At 43.3% G+C, this 9,612-nt stretch overlaps 1 protein-coding gene across 3 annotated transcripts; it reads right to left on the minus strand.

The window, feature by feature from the left end:
• Positions 1–2,555: 2,555 nt before the first annotated feature.
• LOC147419574 (tuliposide A-converting enzyme b3, amyloplastic-like) lies at positions 2,556–9,400 on the minus strand. 3 transcript variants are annotated; one of them, XM_086506036.1, is made up of 2 exons: positions 8,359–9,398; positions 2,556–2,868 (listed from the first exon to the last, which is right to left on the minus strand). In XM_086506036.1, the coding sequence occupies exons 1-2, from the start codon at positions 9,313–9,315 to the stop codon at positions 2,860–2,862; spliced, it is 966 nt and encodes a 321-aa protein (XP_086362162.1). In that variant the 5' UTR covers positions 9,316–9,398; the 3' UTR covers positions 2,556–2,859. The 3 variants fall into 3 exon arrangements, with proteins under 3 accessions (XP_086362162.1, XP_086362160.1, XP_086362161.1); XM_086506034.1 differs by lacking the exon at positions 2,556–2,868 and adding an exon at positions 3,610–3,878 and having other exon boundaries at positions 8,359–9,400; XM_086506035.1 differs by lacking the exon at positions 2,556–2,868 and adding an exon at positions 7,999–8,279.
• Positions 9,401–9,612: the final 212 nt, after the last annotated feature.

Genomic DNA, 9,612 nt, shown 5'->3' on the forward strand with positions numbered 1-9,612 from the left:
GCAAGTCTTGATTGAATTTTACAATCTGCTTCTCTCGTTGCTTCACATAATAATCCGCTTCTACCTCCTTGTCTATTTGCAAGGCTTCAAGACTAGAAACTCGATCCTGTAAAACATCTTGCTGAGTGGAATTGACTCGCCACATACCCTTCAAAGCATCTAACTGCACATGCAGTGGCAGAGCTACCTCCTTACCATAAACCAGCTCAAATGGAGTAAAATTTTTAGCCACCTTGTAGGGAGTCTGGTATGCCTATAAGCACTTCTCAAGGTTAGCTTCCCACTCAGTCTCTTGCTTATACACATACTTGATAAGAATCTTGATGATCTTCCCATTGGCACTCTCTACTAGACCATTACATTGAGGGTGGTAGGGCAAAGAAAACCGATGCTGGATACCCAACTTCTCTACTAATGCACGCATTAGCTTGCTTCTAAACCCCCTACCTCTATCAGAAATGAGCATCCACGACACTCCAAAATGGCAACATATACAATCAAAGACAAGCTGATGGGAATTTACCTCCTTAACCACCTTGACCTCAACCCACGTGGTAAGGTAGTATATGGTTACTAAGACATATTTCTTACTGCTTTTACTGACTTAGGGAGTGGACCGATGGCATCCAAACCCCACTTCTCAAAAGAAATTTGGGCTATGATCGCTCCCTCTGACTCGGCTACCAATCTTCTTTCACCCATGGTCTGGCGCTCGTGACATGTCTTGCACCATTAATGCATGCATGTTTTGCACTATAGAAGGCCACGAGAAACTCGCTCTGAGAACTTAAAGCAGCACTTGATCCTTGCCTTGATGTCCGCTCTCCTCATGGAACTGCTCTAGTACCATGCCAATTTCCTCTTTGTAGAGCTCCCTCATGAGAAGTCCATCCCGACCGTATGGCATCAGGTCTTTGCCTACCAATGTGAACTTGCAAGCTTTCTACACAATCCTTTTCTTCTGCAGCTTGGACAAACCTTCTCAACATTGCCCTCTACTCAAAAAATCCTCTATCTCCTTCAAGGTCTCCCTACCTACATAAGTGGCTGGTGCCACATATAAACTTGCAACATGCACCTGTACTCTACTACTAGCTAGATGGTCTACCTCTTGGTTCTGTTCTCTCTTGATATGCTTGAACTCAACCACTTTAAAAAAACTTGAACAGTTTCTTGATGGAAAAGAACCAATGTTTCAAGGAAGCCCACTTTAGCTGCCATTGCACTAATAATTTCTTGATGACTAGCAATGCATCACCTTCCACTACCAGCTTCGAGATGCCAAACTCTACACACTGCTCCCAAATGAAGAGTGAAGTACTCCGTCTCATTGTTGGTGCGTACATCTTCAAGCTCGTAGGCCTTCGAGAAGATCACCTTGCCCTACGGGTCCGGTATTATTACACCACCTCGTGCTTTCTACACTACTCTTCTATATGCGCCATCAAACCACATGGTAAAAGACCCTTCCAAGTCTAGCTCTTCTATAGCTTCATCTCACACCACCCTTGGATACACCAGCAAATCGACACCCTTATTGACCAAAAAGTCTACTAAGTGGGATTGGCTAGTATGATTGATTTTCAACTAGAACTTAAGTTCCTGCAGCTCTAGCACCCATTTCATAATTTGCTTCCCCGGCTTTAAATGGAGCACCACTTCAGGAAATAGATTATTAGACGTCAACACATAAAACTTGCATACGATTATGCACCTTAAAAATTTTCATGCATTTATCAATAACTTATGAGGGGGAGAGTTTGAGAACGAAGGTGCCAACAAGGTTTGGACCCCTTACTTGTCCAATGAGACATTGACACATTAGCATGAGGCATTGACACATTAGTGTAAAGCTAAGCATTACAATAGCTACCTCGTGCTTGAATAGGCACAAAATTGACTTTAATATTGGGGTTTGCCTCAAAATAGAATTAAAATTTATGCTTCAGGTCATTATGAAATATAGGTAATGGTTAGTGTATACTTATCCTTGTTGCGAGTGCACAAAACATGACAAACTTGTCAACCAACGACGACATGCAGAGAACGTGTTGAAGACTTGTTAACCAGTGATAATAGGCAAATGGCGGGAGCCCAACGCAAACATAGAGGTGGACATGAGAGTTGAGAGATCGCTCGTATACACACACACACACACACACACACACACACACACACACAAGATACAACCTTTCTATGTTTACAAAAACTAGTCTTGCTTGGTGGGCATTGCTATAGACCATAATAAGACACACACACACACACACACACACACAATATACAACCTTTCTATTTTTACAAAAACTAGTCTTGCTTGGTGGGCATTGCTATAGACCATAACACGACATACATAGATTGAAATCAAGTGTCTAGTACTGAAGTAAACAAGTACAAAGTGCATTAGTGAAGTTTTAAAAATTAAATTGCACTATCGACGTGAGAATCGTGTACGTGTCCATTTGTGCGAGCCGGAGGACAATATTTGAGTCAAGCTACATAAAACCAAAGTGAATAGTTAAACATTTTGTCTTGCAATTATGCATCACAGAGTGAAAATGCTAAATTTACAGTGCACATCATGTCGAAGTGCCATACAAAAGTATTGTGGAGAGTTGGCACTGTGGTCTCTCCAAAAGTTATAAGAAACAAAAGTCGTGCCCTGCCCCGTAGCATTTATGTGTTGAGCCAAGCAAACACATAGACATGGGGAATTGGATACACATAACGGACCTTGCAATGTTGTCAAGCTGGAGTCGTGCTTGTGCAATCAAAACATCCATTATTGCAGATAACGAACCTCACAATGTTGTCAAGCTGGAGTCGTGCTTATGCAGTCGAAATGTCCACTGTTGTGAATATTTATCCTTTCTGGCACACACAAAACAGAAGTTAACACACATACAAAAGATGCAGGAGATAGATTAAACTTAAAGAGAAGAGGATATAACTTTAATATGTTCTACGTCATACGGTGTAGCGTTTATTGTAGTGATGAGTTCTCAATCACAATCACTACATTAGAATGGCTCAATCAGTAGGGTGCAATCATGCAAAATGCTGGTAGGATTGGGTTGAGTAATCTGTCGGAGTATAGGTGTAAGCGCAAAACGAGGCTGATGAAAAACGTTGGCATCGTTGAGTTGAGTAAGTTATTGTTATACAGACACAGGAGCAATGAATCCAAAAGTTCCTTGGTATAGTCATGTTGGGTATATCCTATAATGAATGCATTCCAAGAGATGACATTTTAAACAGAAATCTCATCAAGAGTATGTTTCTCTCCTATTTCTAGCATGCGATCTTCCCAAGGACAATGTAGATTCTTTGGGATGGAATCAAGCATGTTCCTTTGTTGTTGCTGCTCATATGCAAACTTTAGACGAAGCACTCACGAATCTGTGGTGCATTCCCTCGCAGCAAACCCACCCACAAGAGCCAAATGGTGAGAGAGCTCAATACAATCATTGCGATCAGTGTTTTCTCACATCCAAAATTAAGCTCTAAAAGTTCAAACTATTCATACGCAATATCAAGACTAGAAACATATGTAGTATCAATAGCTAGAAGTCCTCGATTAGTACCTCTAGCATGCCATCAATCTATCTCAATTGATGTTTCTCTGTTGATCGAGACATCCGATGTTGACTTCTAGCTCTGTGCATAATGAACTCTGCTAAGACTTTATTAAAACACGTGATGTTGGCTTCCGGGCTTGTGTAGACCTTCAAAACGAGGAGCAAGTACTTTTGCATGCTCATGTAGAGGCAATTGAACCATAGATAGCTTTTGGCTCCATATGTGCTTCATATCTTCTAGAAGGCGCCGGTTTGAGTTCATACCCTTGGATGTCTCAATTTTCTGAAGTTCCTTGCATAGGCCTGATGCAGCAAGACCGCGGTAAGTAAGATAAACTCTACCTCAAACTTCAAAGTGACAGATAAAGAAGCCTACATAGGTGATGGAATCCTAGCTCCTCACTACCGATTTTGGCTTTCAGCTTTGTGCAGACCTTCAAAACGAAGGATGAGATTACTTTACATCTAAATCAAAAAGCAAATGACATGCAAACCTTCAGATGCGTGAAATTTTGAGGCTAAGTTATGAAGGCAGTAGGCTGAACTATTTTTTGGCTACGATGACTCAAAATTGCCGATCATTAAAAGAGGGTCCTCATCAAGACAAGAATTTTTCAACACTATTCTCTTCTATTGATGGCGTTTGACCAAGAACGAGAAGCATACGTGTAGGGGTAAGGGGAAGCATTTGCGCAAGGGTACTGGCAGGTGTCGAGTTATTGTCGTTAACTGCTGTCATCTGTCGTTGTCCCGCAATCTCTTGCTTTTCGGTGTTGCAAAGCTGAAAACGTGCGCAAGGAGTTGTTTTTGATATTTTTATCGATATCGGGGTTGTAGATTAAGATACTCATTCTATGGTCACGATTGATTGAGCAAAGTGGCTCAATATACCCTAGCTTTATTCAAGAAAGGACCTATGCCTCACCAAGTAAATAGAAATTTTGATTGCCTTTTAGGCTTAGGAATTGAAAAGGGCCTCTTTAGGTTATCTTTTTGAAAAAAAACGCAAACCCAACATATGCGTATTTTCACTCGCCACTTACGTCCATTTTGCTATTCAATCCATCTTCCGTGATTCACCTTTTCAAACTATGTGCAACATAGTTTTGGAGTGGCCATCTTTTTATTGGCACTTTTACCCAATACTACAAATCAACATGAGAGAGAGAGAGAGAGAGAGGAAGAAGAAAAAGAGTTTTAACGTCTGATGAAACTATCCCAAGAGACCTTAAAGATCTAGCATAACCAATCTACCACACTTGGGTGATAGAAAGGACATACCATTTTCATCTTTTTAATAGAGCACCCAAATCGTGGCGTTGGTTTTGTGTGGAATCTAAAGCAATGCTCAACCCCTTCAATTTTGAAAAATTGCAGAGAAAGTTTCTATTTTTTCAAAATAGAAAGTAGTTACTAACCGCCCCCCCCAAAAAAAATCTCCCCGCCCCCCCCCCCCCCCCCAAAGTATCCGTTCTCTCTCTCTCTCTCTCTCTCTCTCTCTCTCTCTCTCTCTCTCTCTCTCTCTCTCTCTCTCTCTGTGTGTGTGTGTGTGTGTGTGTGTGTGTGTGTGTGTGTGTGTCTCTCTCTCTCTCATGGCGGCTAGTCTCGCTCTCTCTGCAAGCCGCGAGCAGGATCACAAGACAGTCTCTCTCCTCTGCCTTGCAACCTTGCTACCGCGATTAGCTTCGCAGGAGTCTCTCTCTCTCTCTCTCTCTCTGCGCGTGCTGGGGGAGCTAAGGCCATAGTAACAAGGAATTGCCATTTTCAGGTCCCCGTTCCTCGTTCCCATCCCAATTTACCATTCCGATTCCCCGTTCCGTGTTTCAAACGTGAGTATCCGAAACAAGGAATGGCATTTCATACATGTTGTCGTTTCCCGTTCCCATTCCGATTCCCCGTTCCGGGTAACTATGGCTGAGGCGACGAGCTGCCTTCCTGTGTCTCGGTCGATAGTTGTGCTTACGCGAAAAAAAATGCCACGCTCGTGGGATTTTTGTACAACTATACCCTTTTATTATCTACTAACCTCATCGCCTGTCAGCGTGAAATTTAAAAAAAGTCCTCCATACCATTGGCCACTATTAGCACGCACACACCCACACCCCCTAGAGAAAGAGAGTTTTAACGTGGTAGGAAACTATCTCAAGAGACCTTAAAGATCTAACCGACGAGGAGTTGAACTGTTATTCAAGAGGGAAATGGCATAACCAATCTACCACACTTGAGACTTCTACGCAGAACGTTGTGTGCCCCCCCTTGCGCCTGCCTTCCTGCTTTCTCCTTCAGCCCAGACCTATGACTCAGGGAGGGAGAGAGAGAGAGAGAGAGAGAGAGAGAGAGAGAGAGAGAGAGAGAGAGGTCGGTAAGACCGTTGCCCATTGTTGCTTGAGAAAGAGAGAGCAAGAACGCTGAGAGAGAGCGCCACCTGGTGTTCTTACGATGCGCACATGCGTAGTGTAATGCCCTGGTTCCGATGAAAAAGTGCTGCAAGCCCACCAACACGTCCGCACACCCCTGTACAGTTTCACCGTCTTCCTCACCGCCGCTATCGGAACATCACTGCTCCGTAGTTACCGTTCGGCACCGATAGCCTACCGTTTGCAATGGAGGCTTACATCTCAACCACAAAAAATTCCTAATTTGGTGGACGTTGACTCCCGCCATCTTCAATCGGAGCCTTTGGGCGGTTCAAGCTGTGCATGTGCGTGAACCTGCGGTCGATGCAGGCCAGGAGATCGTCCCCCTTCCATCGACTGCCTAGGCGCATGTGCGCAGGCTATCTTCGCGAGAGACCGAGAAAGAGAAACTATTGGAATCCGTTGGACCCATTAAAAAAAAAACTATTCGCGGAATCTGACCCATTAAAAAAAACTGCAACATTGTATCGACTGGAACAAACAACGGCAAGTCCTTGCCGCCTCAATTGGTAATTCTTCTCATGGTAGTGCTACCGTCTCTTCGAGGATTGTCGCAAATATACAATAAGATTTCATTACACCCTCCCATCACTCACACAAATTATTGAGCAAACAATTTAGGTCAGGCTCTCACTTTCAAAAGCAAACCTAAGACAGAACTTTCTCATTATTCCCCTTGTTGGTTATGGCATGGCTCTTGAGACTCATTGCACGTTCCAATTATGAACGAGGCATCGACTTTCTCCATCTTCAAGGGTTTATCTATTTTCAACGCCATATCCAATAGAAACAAGGAGATGTGTGATACTAGAGCATTGTGGGATGTTTGCTCACTACCCCATTTTCATGATCCTCAAGTTCTCTAAGCAAGAGCACGATTTGCCCTCGTCTTTACTCAAGTCACTCCAATGAACCCTACATCAATTTCTCCTACCACACAAGGTTGGTCTTTTCCATATCAAAGGGGGAAAATACCTCAACACTAGATAATATTGAAAGAGGGCAATAATTCACCACCTATATCTCCATTGTTAGCAAGAGGGGATTTCATATACACCTTCCTTGCCACGTGACGACGTGCATTTTTTAAGGACATATATGGATATTTTGCATCCTAATTTGTCTTTGTTCATGTCTCATTGGAGTCCAACCAAATATGTTGCTTGAACATCTACATGCATATGTTGAAGATTTTGTTGCGATGTTAGACTGGACATGTACTACTCTTGAATGACCAATCATTGATAGCATCATCAATAGCACACCTTGGCAAATACGCATATCTTTGAAAGTGGTACTACAAATGGATTACACGGACTTGATCTACCAAGCAAAGTGATGGCCCATTTATTCATCCAACTCACTCAATAATGGTTAACACTAAACCGCTATACTAGTTTCCTCTTATGTTGTATTTTTTCTTTTATACATTGTACACTTCTTATCTTTAATTAGCGAAGAAGAAGGAGAAGAAGCTTTTGCATCCATCTATGTGTGGGCACACGCTTGTGAAATTGTCGTCCAAATATGTTGCATGATATCTTTTGCTAGTGTTTACTTTTGAAATCTAAGTCCAAACTGTGGGATGAGAAGCACTTTGAATTTTCTTTAGAAATAGATATATGAAGGAGTCTTAAAGACACTAAATATTTAATCGCTAGAAATAACTCTTATCACCATGTTTGAACCATTGATAAAAGAAGGCCGCATGTTTTTCATGGGATGTTAAGCATTATATATATTTAAGAAGGAAGCACGCAAAATATCAACCAAAACCTAAAGCAATAACCATATGGAGCTACTTCATCAAGCAATCCTCAGTGATACGATCATTCTTAAACAGTGTAGACCTTTTACATTGAAGCAAAGACAACGACTGTCAATCACGATACAAAGAAAATTTCTTACGAAGGCAATATATATATATATATATATATATATATATATATATATATATATATATATATATATATGCTAGTACAACAATAATGGTGGACCCAAGGATATCGCCCGAAGATTGAAATATCTTTTGAATTTTGAGTTTCTCATACATTGGGACTGGTTGCATTGTATGATTCTGGGTTCAAAAGTTATCAATAAAACTTCAAAACGTGGAAATGAGTCAATTGACTACAAGACACTTAAGTGGTTCCTACAACACATAGATTTAAATGCACCTCTTGGTGTTACAAGAAAAAAACCCCAGCTTTAAGCTTGCCAAGCTTCCTAATGATTACGTTTCGGCAAGACTCAGCACTTATTATGCCATTGTACATATCCATTGAACCTACCAAAATGGGACATTAGTATTTTCTCTTTCTTGCTTAGGATGTTTCCAATGACTGAGTGTGAATAAAGTCTCTTACCTCATCCAAGAGAGGGATGACATTGGGAGAGTCCGGCTTGAGGATGTGAAACACATGGGTTTCTTCCTCAGCAATTGAAAGCTTAGCTTCCTTTCCTGCCTGCACAAGGCTCTTATGGTATACGATCCCTCCCTGCTTGATTGCATCAAGACCTGCCACAAATACACAAACCCGTGGAAGCGGCGCCGCTGCCAGTGGAGGAGACTTGGGGCTAAGAGGATCCACAAGAGGGTGATCTTTGGTGACATTGATGTATTTGAGGACCTTGGCCTCCCTGCTACCTGCTGGGGGACGCGATTCCTCCTCCTTGCGGCCGCATGTGAAAAAGGGATGGAAGAGGAGCATGCCTTCCACAACCACATTCTTCAACCCCTTGTCCTCTTGCTCAGATTTCCAAGATCCATGCCCAATAGCCTGCATAGTCACATAATGCACTATGGTCCCCCCTGCACTGTCTCCACCCAAGAAGCACCTTGACAAATCCGCATGATTTGCTAACCATGGCTCGCTCGACAACTCCCCACCGAGCTCAGCCTGCTTGTCTAGCCAGAGGAGGGCTTCAAAGCAGTCTTCATACGCAGCTGGAAGTGGGTGCTCGGGAGCGAGGCGGTAATCGACGGAGATGACGAGGGCATTGATGTGGGCGGCTAGGCGGCAGAGGTAGGCGTGTTGGGGGCGAAGGCATGTGGAGAAATGCATGAAGGCGCCGCCATGGAAGTAGAGGAGGATGGGAAGCTTGGAGGAAGGGGGGGAGGGGGGGAGGAAGAGGCGAAGCCAGGTGCCATGGCTGGAGTTGAGGGTTAGGTCTTTGGAGGCGACCTGGTCGGGGTGGGAGGGGTAAGGCCAAGCGCTTATTTGCTCAGCCGGAGTCCATGGCCTTCTAAGTATGGTGCCATTAGCGTACACGGTGAGGTTGTACTCCTGGCAGTCTATCTCCTCATCAGCCGTAGAAGCCATTTCTGAGAAAGTCGCTCCCTCCCTCTCTCGACTCTCGCACTCACTCGTCTCTGAAATATGTAACACGCATGCACAACGACATCACCTTCTTTTGGTTTTGGGCCTTTGGGCAAGAGCTGACAACACTTCAAGGGCGTTTGGTAAGGAAGAGGTAGGGTAGGTAGGCCTCAACACTAAAAGGCACGGAGCTTTTAATGAAGATTGAGCGGTGGGATCAATGGCAAGTGAACTAGGATGCGGAGATCAAGGCGCACGATTTTTGGTTTGGCCACATGTCAACGTGGCTTAGCAGTTAGT

Source organism: Adiantum capillus-veneris, chromosome 29, assembly GCF_014529385.1.
Source record: "Adiantum capillus-veneris isolate H3 chromosome 29, ASM1452938v2, whole genome shotgun sequence".
Taxonomy (NCBI): domain Eukaryota; kingdom Viridiplantae; phylum Streptophyta; class Polypodiopsida; order Polypodiales; family Pteridaceae; genus Adiantum; species Adiantum capillus-veneris.

Bases quoted from the DNA above. Each gene is read 5' to 3' on its own strand.
- LOC147419574 (XM_086506034.1), bottom strand. From the start codon at position 9,315: ATGGCTTCTACGGCTGATGAGGAGATAGACTGCCAGGAGTACAACCTC. The intron at 3,879-8,358 runs GTAAGAGACTTT...TTGCTGCATCAG, and splicing joins TCATCCCTCTCTTGGATGAG to GCCTATGCAAGGAACTTCAG.